General features: G+C 46.0%; 1 protein-coding gene across 3 annotated transcripts in view; it reads right to left on the reverse strand.

The window, feature by feature from the left end:
- NPR2 (natriuretic peptide receptor 2) overlaps positions 1–19,230 on the reverse strand; it is a 390,456-nt gene that overhangs the window by 66,071 nt on the left and 305,155 nt on the right. For all 3 annotated transcript variants that reach the window (XM_073563313.1, XM_073563312.1, XM_073563311.1), the window contains 3 exons: positions 16,803–16,907; positions 14,151–14,222; positions 2,746–2,905 (listed from right to left, as the gene is read on the reverse strand). In XM_073563313.1, coding sequence (XP_073419414.1) covers positions 2,746–2,905; positions 14,151–14,222; positions 16,803–16,907 — 337 coding nt within the window. The remainder of the gene's footprint in view (positions 1–2,745; positions 2,906–14,150; positions 14,223–16,802; positions 16,908–19,230) is intronic.

A 19,230-nucleotide genomic window follows, 5' to 3' on the forward strand; every position in this document is an offset into this window, starting at 1 on the left:
TGCTACATTGTTACAGATTCCCCCCACTTTCCTCTCTGCTACATTGTTACAGATTCCCCACATTGTCCTCTCTGCTACATTGTTACAGATTCACCACACTGTCCTCTCTGCTACATTGTTAGATTCCCCACACTGTCCTCTCTGCTACATTGTTACAGATTCCCCACACTGTCCTCTCTGCTACATTGTTACAGATTCCCCCCACACTGTCCTCTCTGCTACATTGTTACAGATTCCCCCCACATTGTCCTCTCTGCTACATTGTTACAGATTCCCCACATTGTCCTCTCTGCTACATTGTTACAGATTCCCCCCACATTGTCCTCTCTGCTACATTGTTACAGATTCCCCACATTGTCCTCTCTGCTACATTGTTACAGATTCCCCCCACATTGTCCTCTCTGCTACATTGTTACAGATTCCCCCCACTTTCCTCTCTGCTACATTGTTACAGATTCCCCACATTGTCCTCTCTGCTACATTGTTACAGATTCCCCCCACATTGTCCTCTCTGCTACATTGTTACAGATTCCCCCCACATTGTCCTCTCTGCTACATTGTTACAGATTCCCCCCACATTGTCCTCTCTGCTACATTGTTACAGATTCCCCCCACATTGTCCTCTCTGCTACATTGTTACAGATTCCCCACATTGTCCTCTCTGCTACATTGTTACAGATTCCCCCCACTTTCCTCTCTGCTACATTGTTACAGATTCCCCCCACTTTCCTCACTGCTACATTGTTAGATTCCCCACATTATCCTCTCTGCTACATTGTTACAGATTCCCCCCACATTGTCCTCTCTGCTACATTGTTACAGATTCCCCACACTGTCCTCTCTGCTACATTGTTACAGATTCCCCCCACACTGTCCTCTCTGCTACATTGTTACAGATTCCCCCCACTTTCCTCTCTGCTACATTGTTAGATTCCCCACATTGTCCTCTCTGCTACATTGTTACAGATTCCCCCCACATTGTCCTCTCTGCTACATTGTTACAGATTCCCCACATTGTCCTCTCTGCTACATTGTTACAGATTCCCCCCACACTGTCCTCTCTGCTACATTGTTACAGATTCCCCCCACTTTCCTCTCTGCTACATTGTTACAGATTCCCCCCACTTTCCTCTCTGCTACATTGTTACAGATTCCCCCCACATTGTCCTCTCTGCTACATTGTTACAGATTCCCCCCACATTGTCCTCTCTGCTACATTGTTACAGATTCCCCACATTGTCCTCTCTGCTACATTGTTACAGATTCCCCCCACTTTCCTCTCTGCTACATTGTTACAGATTCCCCCCACTTTCCTCACTGCTACATTGTTAGATTCCCCACATTGTCCTCTCTGCTACATTGTTACAGATTCCCCCACACTGTCCTCTCTGCTACATTGTTACAGATTCCCCACACTGTCCTCTCTGCTACATTGTTACAGATTCCCCCCACGCTGTCCTCTCTGCTACATTGTTACAGATTCCCCCCACTTTCCTCACTGCTACATTGTTAGATTCCCCACATTGTCCTCTCTGCTACATTGTTACAGATTCCCCCCACATTGTCCTCTCTGCTACATTGTTACAGATTCCCCACATTGTCCTCTCTGCTACATTGTTACAGATTCCCCCCACACTGTCCTCTCTGCTACATTGTTACAGATTCCCCCCACTTTCCTCTCTGCTACATTGTTACAGATTCCCCCCACTTTCCTCTCTGCTACATTGTTACAGATTCCCCCCACTTTGCTCTCTGCTACATTGTTACAGATTCCCCCCACTTTCCTCTCTGCTACATTGTTACAGATTCCCCACATTGTCCTCTCTGCTACATTGTTACAGATTCCCCCCACACTGTCCTCTCTGCTACATTGTTACAGATTCCCCCCACATTGTCCTCTCTGCTACATTGTTACAGATTCCCCCCACTTTCCTCTCTGCTACATTGTTACAGATTCCCCCCACTTTCCTCTCTGCTACATTGTTACAGATTCCCCCCACTGTCCTCTCTGCTACATTGTTACAGATTCCCCCCACACTGTCCTCTCTGCTACATTGTTACAGATTCCCCCCACACTTTCCTCTCTGCTGCATTGTTACAGATTCCCCCCACTGTCCTCTCTGCTACATTGTTACAGATTCCCCCCACATTGTCCTCTCTGCTACATTGTTAGATTCCCCCCACTTTCCTCTCTGCTACATTGTTACAGATTCCCCCCACTTTCCTCTCTGCTACATTGTTACAGATTCCCCCCACACTTTCCTCTCTGCTGCATTGTTACAGATTCCCCCCACTTTCCTCTCTGCTACATTGTTACAGATTCCCCCCACACTGTCCTCTCTGCTACATTGTTACAGATTCCCCCCACACTTTCCTCTCTGCTGCATTGTTACAGATTCCCCCCACTGTCCTCTCTGCTACATTGTTACAGATTCCCCCCACACTTTCCTCTCTGCTACATTGTTACAGATTCCCCCCACTTTCCTCTCTGCTACATTGTTACAGATTCCCCCCACACTTTCCTCTCTGCTGCATTGTTACAGATTCCCCCCACTTTCCTCTCTGCTACATTGTTACAGATTCCCCCCACACTGTCCTCTCTGCTACATTGTTACAGATTCCCCCCACACTTTCCTCTCTGCTACATTGTTACAGATTCCCCCCACACTTTCCTCTCTGCTGCATTGTTACCGAGGCCCCAGGGATGTGAGATTCTTATAAACAGAAGGGGACATTCACACCCACTGGCATACAAGGCATAGACATCATTGGCATCGCAGGTGGAGCGGAAGCTGGCCAGCCCATAGTCCGTGATCTTCAGCACAAAGCGGCTGTCCACCACACAGTTAGAGGATTTCAGGTTTCCATGACATCCGATGATGCTGCGGTGAAGGAAGCACATCCCCTACAAGACAAACCAGGAAAATTCACAACGCGCAAGTATGGAAAATAGGATTGGATTATGATTACATGTTACAGAGTGACAACCTCAGGCAGCCATGAGAAGTGGTGAGTTCTCCTTCAATGGAAGTCTTCAGAGGCTGGACAGACATCTGTCTGGGATGATTTAGCGAATCCTGCTTTGAGCAAGGGGTTGGACCAGATGGCCCAGGAGGTCCCTTCCAACTCTACAATTCTATGATTCTACAATGTCTGTCCATGTGGTCAGGAGAGAGATAAGTAATATGAGTGTCAGGATGAATATATGTATATTGATTGTCCAGGTGCTCAGGAAGGATATATGACCACATGACCTTCTCCCATTGCTCCTCTGGATCATCCAGAAGGTCATTGGTTAACTTCAAATGGGCCTAGACATGGTATGAGCATGGGGACCTTGCGTGCCCTGCAGGTTTATAATACATGATGTTGTAGTGTGTTACTAATGGTAATGTTTGACACTGTGGTCCCAGCTCTCTCAGGTCATTGACCAGGTCCCTCCATGTAGTTCTGGGCTGATTCCTGACCTTTCTCAGAATCATCCGTACCCCATGAGGCGAAACCTTGTATGGAGCCCCAGACCAAGGAAGATTGCCAGTCATCTTGTGTTTCTTCCATTTGGTAATAATTGTGCCAACAGTGCCTCTTTGGTCTTGGCCATAGTAGAGAGGTTGGAGTGTGATTGAGTGTGTGGACAGATGTCTTTTATACAGGTAACAAGTAGAGATGGGCGGACCTCTGGATGTTTGGGTCCAGCCGAACAGTTAGAAAAAGTTTGGGTTCAGGTACCAGAACAGTACCCGGACCCGGATCCCATTCACTTGAAAGGGGGAGCCCGCACATCCAGTGTTTGCCACGCTGTCATGTGCATAACAGCACAGCAAACACGGCTTCTGATCGGCAGGGAAATCATCCCCGCTGGTCAGCGAGCCGCTGTTCCCACACTGTCAAAAGACAGCGTGAGCACTCAGTGGTGATTGGCGGTATGAAGTTTACCTCCACTCACTGGTGCCAGCTGATGGGACTACAGCTCCCATCAACCGACACCTGCTGCCGCTAATAACAGTGAGACCAGGAGCAGCTGATGGGAGCATTCATTATCCGCTCCTGCGCTGTAAATAAATAATAAAAAAAACGTTGTGGGTTCCCCTGTATTTTTGATAACCAGCCAGGTAAAACTCACAGATGGGAGCTGCAATTGTCAGCTGTCAACTTCAGTAAGGTTGGTTATCAAAAACAGAGGGGTCCTCACACCGTATTTTTTAAATTATTTACCGTAAATAAATCATTCTAAAAAACAGCATGGGGTCCCCCCATTCTTGACAACCAGCCTTGCTAAAGCAGACAGATGGGGACTGGTATTCTCATGCTGATAAGGGGCAATGCATATTGCACCCCCCCAGCCTAAATATGTTAAAGATATATGGAGTATGAAGATATATTAAAATCAAGATTCTATTTGTGCTTTGCTGAATCATGTAGTGTTAATGTGCTCTGAATCATTCTATGTCACAAGACTCTGTCATCAGGTTCTGCCGACCTCCAGATGGACTCTGAGATGGTTGTATAATCCACCCAGCTTTTCACGAATAAGTGTATCTGTACCTGGGGATATTACACCCCTCATAAACCAAATGTCAATATGATGCGTGCAGGACAGATGCCAGCTTGAGCTAACAGTATAGCCATTACAGCATTAACCATTGGAGTAATGATCCTATAGTAATAAAGGTAATAACTAGGAACATGTGAAATCAATAATTATGGATGAAAAACAAATGAAGGAATACGTGGAAAACATCTAATTTTCTCTATATAAACTATGCTCCTTGACCAATAAAATTAGAAATCATCTGAGACACCACTGCTTGCATCTGGACTCTCTCACATAGAATATGGCAGCAGAGAAATAAGATCAGAGCACACCCATCCCGTGTGCCCTAACAAATCCAGCAGCCCGCAGCCGCCCAGAAAAGGCACATCTATTAGATACGCCAGTTCTGGCACTTTGCCCGGCTTTTCCCATTTGCCCTGGGACGGTAACAAGTGGGGTTCGCATTCATGAGTTTGATGTCACCTTTGTATTGTCAGGTGACATCAAGCCCACGCCTTAGTAATGGCGAGACGTCTGTAAGACACCTATCCGTTACTAATCCTATAGTAGTATTGTAAATAAAGACACAGACAGAATAAAGGCCTTTATTAGAAAAAAAACAAAACCTTTTTCCTTTTTTATTTAAAAATAACAAACCCAGTTATACTCAGCTAACGCCTATTCCACTGAACCCCTCATCTCCTGTCATAAAACAGAAATAACAAAACAACCATATCCCTCACCTGTCCGTCATTTTGTCCCACGCCATAATCTATGTTTGGGGGGAAAACAGTTTTCAATCTGGACGGTGCCAAAATGCAAAATGACTAATAAGAAAGGACGTACAGGAGTAAATTAAAAATGCCAGTCACACTAATATGCACTCCGAGACAACAGAGAGGAACATCAGTCAGATAAGGGAGAAAACCAAATAGGAGAGGCTGAGGAATCGCACACAGCAGAAACACCAAGCAACAATGGCCGATCAACACTCCAAATGCATCTACCAACAACCAACAAATCCATTTCTTCACCAGGCAGTACAAAACTAACACTGGCAATCAAGCTTGCCAAAGGTGAGTGTAGGACAGAGGAATGGTCACCACTGCACAGCTGAGATGATCCCAGGAGGAAGGCTTCAGAGATTTTAAGCTGAACAGTTCTACCGTTGCAAGAAACAGAATAAAAAGGTATTTCAGCTCACCAAACATTCATCCAAATGAGGTCACTCCGGAGTTAGTAGGGTGCGGTGGACGGACATCCTGAGCCGACTCCCAGGTGAATAAATCATATACAAAAAAGGAGGCAGTCCAGTCACCAGCAAAATGGTGTATGTCGCTAGAGGGAAATTAGGCTATGATATTAAAAACCTTTACTGTAATCTCATAAGACCATCCTGCTTACACCGTGTCAGAACACACAGGGGCCGTAGCCAATGACTGGACGCCCTCCTTTTCTTGTATATAGTTCAACCCATAGTCTGCAAACAGAAAACTGCACCATGTAATGTGAAGGAGACGTGCTTCCAATCAGTGCAGGGGTAGGTGAAGTCAGACCCTGCGGTCTTCTGGCTCCTCTGTGTCACGGTAAACCAGTGACAGCCGTATGCGGAAACGCTGCCCCACACAATGATGCTCCCACCTCCACACTACACTGTTGATAGGATGTCTTTGAGGTAATATGCAGTAGCTTTTGGCCTCCAAACATGGTGTGAGTTATGGCGTCCAAAAACTTCAATTTTGGTCTCATCTGACCAGATTATATTCTCCAAGTATTTTCACAAGCTTGTCTAAATGTTATTGAGCAAACTGTAAATGCGCTTGACCGTGCTTTTTGTTCAGCAATGGAGTCTTACATGAGCGTGCTTACAGGCCATGGAGGTTGTCATGAGCGTACTTACAGGTCATGGAGGTTGTCATGAGCATGCTTACAGGCCATGGAGGTTGTCATGAGCGTACTTACAGGTCATGGAGGTTGTCATGAGCGTGCTTACAGGCCATGGAGGTTGTCATGAGCGTACTTACAGGTCATGGAGGTTGTCATGAGCATGCTTACAGGCTATGGAGGTTGTCATGAGCGTACTTACAGGCCATGGAGGTTGTCATGAGCGTGCTTACAGGCCATGGAGGTTGTCATGAGCATGCTTACAGGCTATGGAGGTTGTCATGAGCGTACTTACAGGCCATGGAGGTTGTCATGAGCGTGCTTACAGGCCATGGAGGTTGTCATGAGCATGCTTACAGGCTATGGAGGTTGTCATGAGCGTACTTACAGGCCATGGAGGTTGTCATGAGCGTGCTTACAGGCCATGGAGGTTGTCATGAGCATGCTTACAGGCTATGGAGGTTGTCATGAGCGTACTTACAGGCCATGGAGGTTGTCATGAGCATGCTTACAGGCCATGGAGGTTGTCATGAGCGTGCTTACAGGCCATGGAGGTTGTCATGAGCATGCTTACAGGCTATGGAGGTTGTCATGAGCGTACTTACAGGCCGTGGAGCTTGTCACGAGTGTGATTACAGGCGGTGGAGGTTGTCACGAGCGTGCTTACAGGCCATGGAGGTTGTCATCAGCGTGCTTACAGGCCATGGAGGTTGTCATGAGTGTGCTTACAGGCCATGGAGGTTGTCATGAGTGTGCTTACAGGCCATGGAGGTTGTCATGAGCGTGCTTACAGGCCATGGAGGTTGTCATGAGCGTGCTTACAGGCCATGGAGGTTGTCATGAGCATGCTTACAGGCCATGGAGGTTGCACAAATCAGATTATCTAAAGCTGACAATGAATTGAGGCTTGCAAGAGATGTAAAAAACAATAATAAAGGATTTTGGGGACATGTCAAAAGTAAGAGAAAAGTCAAAGATGCTATAGGATTTTTACAGGATGAAAATGATGAAAATGGTACGACAGGATGTTGAGAAGGCCGAACTTTTAAATTCCTATTTTGCATCTGTTTTCTCTCAGAAAGGAAATGTAACATCAACTGTTCTTCACTGTTCTATTAAGGGAATAGAAGAATCCAGGATATCTATAAACAGAATGATAGTGAGGAAACACTTAGCTAACCTAAATGAATTCAAGTCTCCAGGTCCAGATGAATTACACCCCAGAGTACTGAAGGAGATGGCAGAAGAAATTTTTGAACCCCTCTCCATAATCTTTGAAAATTCTTGGAGAACAGGAGAAGTCCCAGAAGACTGGAGAAGAGCAAATGTTGTTCCTATCTTCAAAAAGGGGAAGAAGGTGGACCCAGGCAACTATAGACCGGTGAGTCTGACTTCTATACCAGGAAAGATCTTTGAACAAATTATTAAACAACATGTATGTCAGTGCCTGGATAAGAATGAAGTGATTAAACAGAGTCAGCATGGGTTTGTAACTAATAAGTCATGTCAGACTAACTTAATTTCCTTCTATGATGGAATCACTGATTGGGTGGATCAAGGAAATGCTGTAGATATAGTATATCTTGACTTCAGCAAAGCATTTGACAAAGTATCTCATACAATACTTATTGAAAAAATGACTAAGTATGGAATGGACAAGGCAACTGTTAGGTGGATTCATAACTGGCTTAGTGATCGGACCCAAAGAGTGGTCGTAAATGGCTGCACATCCAGTTGGAAGAATGTCTCAAGTGGGGTACCACAGGGCTCTGTCCTGGGCCCTGTATTGTTCAACATCTTTATCAACGATTTAGATGAAGGAATTGAGGGTAAACTGATTAAATGTGCTGATGACACAAAGCTAGGAGGGATAGCTAATACTAGAGAAGAGAGAGAGAGGATTCAAAAAGATATAACTAAACTGGAGAAGTGGGCAGCAACTAACAGAATGGTTTTTAACAGGGAAAAATGCAAAGTACTACATCTGGGCAATAAAAATGAAAAAAGCATATACAGAATGGGAGGAATAGGGCTAAGCAACAGCACATGTGAAAAAGAAATGGGTATACTAATAGATCACAGACTGAATATGAGTCAACAGTGTGATGCAGCAGCAAAAAAGGCAAATGCAATTCTAGGATGTATTAGCAGAAGCATACAGTCTAGATCACGTGAAGTCATTATTTCCCTCTACTCCTCTTTGGTCAGACCTCATCTGGAATATTGTGTCCAGTTTTGGGCACCACATTTTAAAAAAGACATCAACAAACTGGAGCAAGTTCAGAAAAAAGCGACCAGAATGGTGACCGATCTGCAAACCTTGTCTTATGAGGAAAGGTTGCAGGATTTGGGAATGTTTAGTTTGCAAAAGAGAAGACTGAGAGGAGACTTAATAGCTGTCTACAAATATATAAAGGGCTGTCACATTGTAGAAGGATCATCTTTATTCTCATTTGCACAAGGAAAGACTAGAAGCAATGGGATGAAACTGAATGGGAGGAGACAGATTAGATATTAGAAAAAACTTTTTGACAGTTAGAGTGATCAATGAGTGGAACAAGCTGCCACGAGAGGTGGTGAGTTCTCCTTCAATGGAAGTCTTCAAACAGAGGCTGGACAGACATCTGACTGGGATGATTTAGCAAATCCTGCTTTGAGCAGGGAGTTTGACCAGATGGCCCAGGAGGTCCCTTCCAACTCTACGATTCTATGATTACAGGCCATGGAGGTTGAGTACATTACTTATAGTTTTCAGTGAACCACCAGTACCTGCTGTTTCCAGGTCTTTCTGTAGCTCTCCACAGGTGGTTTATGGTGAAATCTTGTGACGAGCACCTGTCATGGTTGGATTATGGTGAAACTGCCCTAACTAAAGTCACTAACGACCTAATAACCGCCAAGAGCAAGCGACACTACTCTCTCCTCCTTCTCCTGGACCTGTCCTCTGTCTTCGACACAGTAGACCATTCCCTCCTGCTACAGACTCTCTCATCTCTCGGCATCACAGACTTGACCCTATCCTGGATCTCATCATACCTAACAGACCGGACATTTAGTGTCTCCCTCTCACACACCACCTCCTCACCTCGCCCCCTGTCTGTCGGTGTTCCCCAAGGCTCTGTCCTAGGACCCCTACTATTCTCCATCTATACCTTCGGCTTGGGACAGCTCATAGAATCCCACGGTTTGCAGTATCACCTCTATGCTGATGACACGCAGATCTACCTATCTGGACCCGACCTCGCCTCCTTACTGACTGAAATCCCACAATGTCTGTCTGCTATCTCAGCCTTCTTCTCTGCACGCTTTCTCAAACTAAACATGGACAAAACAGAATTCATCATCTTTCCCCCATGTCACTCTACCCCTCCACCAGACCTATCCATCAATGTCAATGGCTGCTCACTTTACCCAGTCCCGCACGCTCGGTGCCTCGGGGTGATCCTCGACTCTGCGCTCTCTTTCAAACCACATATCCAAGCCCTTGCCTCCTCCTGCCGCCTCAAACTCAAAAATATCTCCCGGATCCACTCATTCCTCAACCACAAAACCACAAAAACACTAGTGCACGCTCTTATCGTCTCCCGCCTCGACTACTGCAACCTCCTACTCTCTGGCCTCCCCTCTAGCACTCTGGCACCACTCCAGTCCATCCTACACTCTGCTGCCTGACTAATCCACCTGTCTTCCCGCTACTCCCCAGCCTCCCCCCTATGCCAGGCCCTTCACTGCCTTCCTATTGCCCAGAGGCTCCAATTCAAAACCCTAACCATGACATACAAAGCCATCCACAACCTGTCTCCTCCATACATCTGTGACATGGTCTCCAGGTACTTGCCCGCACACAACCTTCGATCATCTCAAGATCACCTTCTCTACTCTCCCCTTATCTCTTCTAATTAATAATAATAAATTTTATTTCTATAGCGCCGACATATTCCGCAGCACTTTACATTTCAGAGGGGACTTGTACAGACAATAGACATTACAGCATAACAATAATCACATAGATCATAACAGATACCAAGAGGAGTGAGGGCCCTGCTCGCAAGCTTACAGTCTATGAGGAAAGAGGGAGACACGAAAGGTGGGTGGTAACAGTTGCCCTGATTGTATGGACCAGCCATAATGTTAAGTGTGTAACAGTACAGACACAGAGGGCTAATGGAGGCATAAAGCATGTGGGAACATGATGCGGGGAACCTGGTTATGGTAAAACTTTTGGCTGTGCCACAGAGGGATAGATTAGGTTAATGTGTTGAGGCGATAGGCCAGTCTGAATAAATGCGTTTTCAGGGCACGCTTAAAATTGTAGGGATTGGGGACAAATTGTATTGACCTGGGAAGTGCATTCCAAAGAATTGGCGCAGCATGTGTAAAGTCTTGGAGACGGGAGTGGGAGGTTCTGATTATTGAGGATACTAACCTCAGGTCATCAGCAGAACGGAGGGTGCGGGTAGGATGGTATACTGAAACAAGGGAGGAGCTGTAGGGTGGTGCTGAGCCATGGAGAGCTTTGTGGGTGAGGGTAATAAGTTTATACTGAATTCTGGAGTGGATGGGTAGCCAGTGTAATGACTGGCACAAGGTAGAGGCATCGGTGTAACGATTGGTGAGGAATATGATCCTGGCTGCAGCATTCAAGACAGATTGGAGAGGGGAGAGTTTGGTAAGAGGGAGACCGATTAGAAGAGAGTTACAATAGTCGAGACAAGAATGAATAAGAGAAACAGTAAGAGTTTTTGCAGAGTCAAAAGTAAGAAAAGGTTGAATTCTAGAAATGTTTTTGAGGTGCAGATAACAAGAGCGAGCCAGTGATCGAATGTGGGGGGCAAAGGAAAGCTCGGAATCAAGTATGACCCCAAGACAGCGGGCATGTTGCTGGGGAGTAATAGTGGAACCACACACGGAAATGGCAATGTCGGGTATAGGTACATTAGTAGCGGGAGGAAACACCAGGAGTTCAGTCTTTGACAGGTTCAGTTTCAGATATAGTGAGGACATGATGTTAGACACAGCGTTTAGACAATCGCCAGTGTTTTCTAGAAAGGCTGGCGTGATGTCAGGAGAAGAAGCCTATAATTGGGTGTCATCAGCATAGAGATGGTACTGGAAACCAAATCTACTGATTGTTTGACCAATAGGGGCAGTGTACAAGGAGAAGAGGGGGCCTAGAACCGATCCTTGGGGGACCCCAACAGTAAGGGGAAGGTGAGAGGAGGAGGAACCGGCAAAAGATACAGTAAAGGAGAGGTCAGAGAGATAGGAGGAGAACCAGGAGAGAACGGTGTCCTTGAGGCCAATGGAACGGAGCATAGTGAGGAGGAGCTGATGATCCACAGAGTTGAATGCTGTAGAGAGATCCAAGAGAATTAGCATGGAGTAATGACCATTAGATTTAGCTGTTAGTAGATCATTAGAGACTTTAGTGAGGGCACTAAAGTCTTCCCACAACCGCATACAAGACTTCTCCCGTGCTTCCCCTATACTCTGAAACTCTCGGCTGCAACACATCAGACTCTCACCATCAACGGAAACCTTCAAGAATAACCTGAAGACCCACCTGTTCCAACAAGCCTACTGTATCCTCACTCATCCCTGTAGACTGTGAGCCCTCGCGGGCAGGGTCCCCTCTCCTTATGTACTTGTGTGTCCCTTGTCTTACACATGTTTATTATACTTGTCTATATTTCCCCTTTTCACATGTAAAGTGCCATGGAATAAATGGCGCTATATAAATGCATAATAATAATAATATAATAAAATCTTGCGGGGAGCACCTTGTCATGGTTGGATTATGGAGAAATCTTGTGAGGAGCACCTGGTCATGGTTGGATTATGGTGAAATCTTGTGAGGAGCACCTGGTCGTGGCCAGTTATAGAAATGATGTTCTGTTATGGACCAACCTGGGTTTGAGCACTGATATTGCAACCAATAGGAGCAGCATGTAGCGTAGTCAGGAGATAGCCAGGGCTCGGTACATGCAGCTGCAGTAGAATTTTGAGGATAAGCAGCAGGTGAAAGGAAGCTTGACTAGAGGCTGGTAGCTCAATAATCTCACAATGAAGGGAGTGCAATGCCAGGTTTAAATTAGGCTTTCAATCATGGTGGAGCCAATTAGGAATTCAGAGAGGAGACAAACAGAAACAACACAGGTACAAGTATATGACATAGCACAAAACTGTACAGTGAGCTGAATAGCTCAGAGGGAAGAGCTGCAGCCTGGTGCCCAACAGATACTGGGTCCGAATACTGACATGTTCTTTCCACTTCTGGATTATGGCCCCAATAGTGCTCACTGGAACCTTGAGTAGTTTAGAAATTCCTCTGTAACCACTGCTATCAGTATGTTTTGCAACAATAAGGTTGTCAAGGTCATGAGACAGCTCACCAGCTTTCTTCATCATGAGATATTTCTTGTGTAGTCCCTTGATAACATATTACTTATATTACTTGTTAGTAAGTGGCAGGATTGCTTCCTAATTCCGGTGTCAGGACTCTTCAAGGTGTTTTTTTCCCCCTCTCTTTCTTCACGTGTTCAGTACTTTACCCTGCGTCATTTCTCATTATTACGAATAATCTATTGACATCTTTTTTATTTCTTTCCTGTGTGGATTGGATGGTTGTTACTGACATCTGGTGAGAATTTCATGTCAATGGTACCTTTACAAATAGATTTTCTGAGAACGTTGGTGATTTGTTTGATATATATTTCACCTGCTGTGTGCTCCTCCTGGCTAGATGGACACTCAGTGTAGATATATCCTTCCTGTCCACCTGGATAGTCACTGTATTCTCACTCATTGAACATTAAATGTGTCATAGATGTAATGGTTAAATCCACAAAGTCTTCTCTGAAGAAGGGACGTGTCACCCTCACACTGAAGCATGACTACATTGTAACTTGGGAAATGAACAAGAGCTCCACTCTAAGAACACCTGACACTTAGGACCTCCTGCTGGAAACATTAAAGTGGGTTATCTAATGAAGAGCAGACACAATATCTGGGCTCAATGGATGTAAGAGGCTGCGGTGCGACTTTTTCCGCCTGGGGAAATGTTTTCCTATCTCTGTGACCATTCTTGACTGGCCCAGCCAGAGCCCTGACCTAAACCCAATGGAGCATCTCTGGAGAGACCTGAAAATGGCTGTCCTCCAACGTTCACCATCCAACCTGACGGAACTGGAGAGGATCTGCAAGGAAGAATGGCAGAGGATCCCCAAATCCAGGGGTGAAAGACTTGTGGCATCATTCCCAAGAAGACTCATGGCTGTACTAGCTCAAAAGGCGCTTCAACTCAATACTAAGCAAAGGGGCTGAATACTTTCCATACCCACTGTATATGCATATATTCCATGAGCTGGTAGCAGAGGTGTGTACACCATACACTCAGTATGAGTACCCCAACAACCGGCCTAGTAATGGAAGCAGCCGCGGCCTCGTCCATCACTCGTCAGTCAGATGCATAATTGTCCTGACGATTGGTCTGTGACAATTTGGGATATGTGCGGGATCCTCGGCTGGGTTCCCCTACAGTCGGCATATAGGTCTCCTAAACACCAGGACAATCACTATGTAAAGCACTGTGGAGGTAATGGTGCCAGAGTGAAAGAAAGAAATTAATTAAATGCGTGTCCTTCTTTCTCCTGAGCATTTCCAGGCAGGCCATTACTGGCTGCAGCACAGCAGGGGTTAATCGTGACATCATGGCGCATTGTTCTCCTCTCACCTTCACAATGTCATTGATGAGCGAGTTACGGAACATCCAGTCCAGGTTGATGCTGTCATTCTCCAAAATATCCTACAAGGAAAAGGGAAACACGTTGTTCTGGGACCAATTCCCCATATTCTGGGTCCTGCAAGGTTCCCCCTGCCCAAGTCCATTGTCCTTCCCCACATCTTCTCACCTTCATGTCTGCCCCATTATCTTGTCACTCCGTTTCAGACCCTCCATCTTTTCGCCTCCGTCTCAGACCCACCATCTTCTCCCCTCCGTATGTGCCCAAACATCTTCTCACCTCTGTATCTGCCCCATTATCTTCTCACCTCCGTATCCACCCCACCATCTTTTCACCTCCCTCTCAGACCCGCCATCTTCTCACCTCTGTATCTGCCCCATTATGTTATCACCTCCATATCAGCTCCATTATCTTCTCACCTCGGTGTCTGCCCCATTATCTTCTCACCTCTGTATCCGCCCCACCATCTTTTCATCTCCCTCTCAGACCCTCCATCTTCTCACCTCTGTATCTGCCCCATTATGTTATCACCTCCATATCTGCTCCATTATCTTCTCACCTCAGTGTCTTCCCCATTATCTTCCTACCTCTGTATCCGCCCCACCATCTTTTCACCTCCCTCTCAGACCCGCCATCTTCTCACCTCTGTATCTGCCCCATTATGTTATCACCTCCATATCTGCTCCATTATCTTCTCACCTCAGTGTCTTCCCCATTATCTTCCTACCTCTGTATCCACCCCACCATCTTTTCACCTCCCTCTCAGACCCGCCATCTTCTCACCTCTGTATCTGCCCCATTATGTTATCACCTCCATATCTGCTCCATTATCTTCTCACCTCGGTGTCTGCCCCATTATCTTCTCACCTCTGTATCCGCCCCACCATCTTTTCACCTCCCTCTCAGACCCTCCATCTTCTCACCTCTGTATCTGCCCCATTATGTTATCACCTCCATATCTGCTCCATTATCTTCTCACCTCGGTGTCTGCCCCATTATCTTCTCACCTCTGTATCCGCCCCACCATCTTTTCACCTCCCTCTCAGACCCTCCATCTTCTCACCTCTGTATCTGCCCCATTATGTTATCACCTCCATATCTGCTCCATTATCTTCTCACCTCGGTGTCTGCCCCATTATCTTCTCACCTCTGTATCCGCCCCACCATCTTTTCACCTCCCTCTCAGACCCTCCATCTTCTCACCTCTGTATCTGCCCCATTATGTTATCACCTCCATATCTGCTCCATTATCTTCTCACCTCGGTGTCTTCCCCATTATCTTCCTACCTCTGTATCCGCCCCACCATCTTTTCACCTCCCTCTCAGACCCTCCATCTTCTCACCTCTGTATCTGCCGCATTATGTTATCACCTCCATATCTGCTCCATTATCTTCTCACCTCGGTGTCTTCCCCATTATCTTCCTACCTCTGTATCCGCCCCACCATCTTTTCACCTCCCTCTCAGACCCTCCATCTTCTCACCTCTGTATCTGCCCCATTATGTTATCACCTCCATATCTGCTCCATTATCTTCTCACCTCGGTGTCTGCCCCATTATCTTCTCACCTCTGTATCCGCCCCACCATCTTTTCACCTCCCTCTCAGACCCTCCATCTTCTCACCTCTGTATCTGCCCCATTATGTTATCACCTCCATATCTGCTCCATTATCTTCTCACCTCGGTGTCTGCCCCATTATCTTCTCACCTCTGTATCCGCCCCACCATCTTTTCACCTCCCTCTCAGACCCTCCATCTTCTCACCTCTGTATCTGCCGCATTATGTTATCACCTCCATATCTGCTCCATTATCTTCTCACCTCGGTGTCTTCCCCATTATCTTCCTACCTCTGTATCCGCCCCACCATCTTTTCATCTCCCTCTCAGACCCTCCATCTTCTCACCTCTGTATCTGCCCCATTATGTTATCACCTCCATATCTGCTCCATTATCTTCTCACCTCGGTGTCTTCCCCATTATCTTCCTACCTCTGTATCCGCCCCACCATCTTTTCATCTCCCTCTCAGACCCTCCATCTTCTCACCTCTGTATCTGCCCCATTATGTTATCACCTCCATATCTGCTCCATTATCTTCTCACCTCGGTGTCTGCCCCATTATCTTCTCACCTCTGTATCCGCCCCACCATCTTTTCACCTCCCTCTCAGACCCTCCATCTTCTCACCTCTGTATCTGCCCCATTATGTTATCACCTCCATATCTGCTCCATTATCTTCTCACCTCGGTGTCTGCCCCATTATCTTCTCACCTCTGTATCCGCCCCACCATCTTTTCACCTCCCTCTCAGACCCTCCATCTTCTCACCTCTGTATCTGCCCCATTATGTTATCACCTCCATATCTGCTCCATTATCTTCTCACCTCTGTATCTGTTCTATATTCTCCTTCCTATCCGGTGTCTTCCCACATTTATAAGCTCAACTTTTTGTCTCTGTTCCTGGCAGAGTCATTCTACAGGACCTCTGTCTGTTGCTGTGATGTCATCTGCCCGTTTCATGTCTTCCACTGTCTTATCTGCCGATACCCTGCTTTATCTACCCCATGGCTGCTTAATTCTCTGCATCCTATATGTCACCCGTCCTATATCTGCATGGAAAGCTGTGACATCTCTACACAAAGAATACCTGTAAACTGCCCCGGGGGCAATACTCGGTCACAATGCAGATGTTAGGAGCATCGATGCAGGCGCCGAGGAACCGTGTCAGATGATTGAACTGAACATCCCTCATCTGTAGAGAAGACAGAAAGCAGATAATAATGAGCCCCACTGAGGACGGGCGATGCCGGACAACAAGGTATATAATGGACTGTCTCCTTGTATAAGACAGCTAATAGATACAGAGAGTGAAATAAATATTCTATTCATCACCAATTTTCTAAGTAAAACTATTTCTAAAGGCGCTAATGGCATGAAATTCTCCCCAGATGTTGGTAACAACTCATCTAATCCACACAGGACAGAAATCCCCATAGTTGTCCATAAATTGTGTAATAAACTACACAGCGGAAAATATTGAACACGTTAATTTATTTAATACTTCATACAAGAAAGTAACTAGTAGCAGGCCTTGCTCAGGTGGGATTTTGGTCCATTCTTCCACACAAACACTCATCACATCCTGAAGCTTCCATGGATCCTTCTCTGATCTCTGAGCTTTTAGTTCCTTCCATTCATTTTCTGTACGATTCAGATCTGGTGATCGGCTCAGCCCTTTCTAGCAGATTCATTTTCTCTCCCTGAAACCAATGGACAGTGTCCATGGCTGCGTGTTTGGAATCATCGTCTTCCTGAAATGTCCACCCTCCTTTCATCTTCATCATCCTGGTAGATGGGAGTAGATTATTATCAGGAATGTCTCGGTACATTTGTCCATTCATCCTTCCTTCAATTATATGAAGATTGCCAGTGCCGTATGGTGAAAAACATCCCCAAACCATGATGTTCCCACCTCCAACCTTACTGTTGGTATGGTGTTTTTGGCCATTGAACATGATGTGTATTATGAAATCCAAAGTTGAACTTTGGTCCCATCTGACCGGACGATATTCTCCCAGTATTTCACAGACTTGTCTAAATGTTATTGAGCAAACTGTAAATGAGCTTGACCGTGCTTTTTGTTCAGCAATGGAGTCTTGCATGTTGAGCATGCATACAGGCCACGGAGTTTGTCTGGAGAGCCTGTGTGCAGGACATCAAGGCTGAGTGCAATTTTCCCTGTTGATTCCAGGTCTTTCGGTAGCTCTCCACAGGTAGTCCTTGGCTCTTGAACAACTCTTCTGATAATTCGTTTCACCCCTCTGTCTGAAATCTTGTGAGGAGCACCTGTTCGTGGCCGGATTATGGTGAAATTATGTTCTTTCCATTTCCAGATTATGGCCCGAACAGTGCTCACTGGAACCTTAAGTAGCTTACAAATTCTTCAGTAACCAATGCTATCAGTATGTTTTGCAATAATAAGGTTGTGAAGGTCTTAAGACAGTTCACTGGTGTTACCCATCATGAGATATTTCTTGTGCGGCCCATTGGTATTGAGTAGAGATGAGAAAACTTTTTGAGAAAACTTTCATCAATCTCAAATGTGAACATTGCACATTCGAATTTGTGTTCAGATTCCCAAGTATTTTTCATAAAAATCTGCAAAATTCGCCCAAAGTTCGGTAAATCATCGAGTTTCCACTAAGAGCTTTTTCAGACGTCAGTGTTTCCCGTAGCAGCATGGGCTGCAAACGTCATGCACAAGTGCACACTGATGACACACGGATGGCGCCTGGGAATCATTGGTACTGTTCGCACTGTTCACCGGCACCAGGCGCTGAAGTGAAGACAGCTCACATCACTGTCCCCTGCTTGTGCTGCGATTAGCGCTAGCAGGGGACAACATTGAGAGTTGTGACGCTAGTCACTTCTCACGTCCAAGCCGTGAGTCAAAGTGGTCAAGAAGTCCAAGGTCAGAAGCGAGGAGGGTCCGTCATAAGCAGAAGGAAGAGACAAAAGCGTAGTCAGGTAACGCTCCGAGGTCAGAGTACCGGGAGGGTAACGGATCAGAACTGAAGAGGTTAAACAGGGGGATGGTCAGAATGAAGTCCGAGGTCAGGCAACAGATCAAGCATACAGAACTCAAGGCACAGGAGAGCATAAACCTCACAAGCTGAATGTACATCTGGCAGAGTTCTGGGAGACACAGCTCAGCTAAGAAACATGGCAATTTCCTGGACACAGGCGACGCCTCACAGTCTCAGATTGGACAGTCTAGCTGTCAATCAACACGCTGACAGCTTCAGCACGCCCCTGTACCAGATTGGACGGCGAGCTGCCAGTAACTGTATCTCAGACACCCTGAGGGTGGAACCATGACAGTTGTATTGAACTGTTACCAGCGAGAGTAGGCGGTGGATGATGGGATCACGTATCCGCCGCCTGCGCTAGAAATAAATATAAAATACATACAAGAAAAAACAGCCAGTTAACAGTTATACGAATCACTCCTTAATATGGGGCACATCACTTGAAAATAAGTATGGTGGTGCAAAAAAGTATGAGAATCAAAATAT

This window comes from Dendrobates tinctorius, unplaced genomic scaffold, assembly GCF_039654945.1.
Source record: "Dendrobates tinctorius isolate UK_male_01 unplaced genomic scaffold, ASM3965494v1 ptg000386l, whole genome shotgun sequence".
NCBI lineage: Eukaryota > Metazoa > Chordata > Amphibia > Anura > Dendrobatidae > Dendrobates > Dendrobates tinctorius.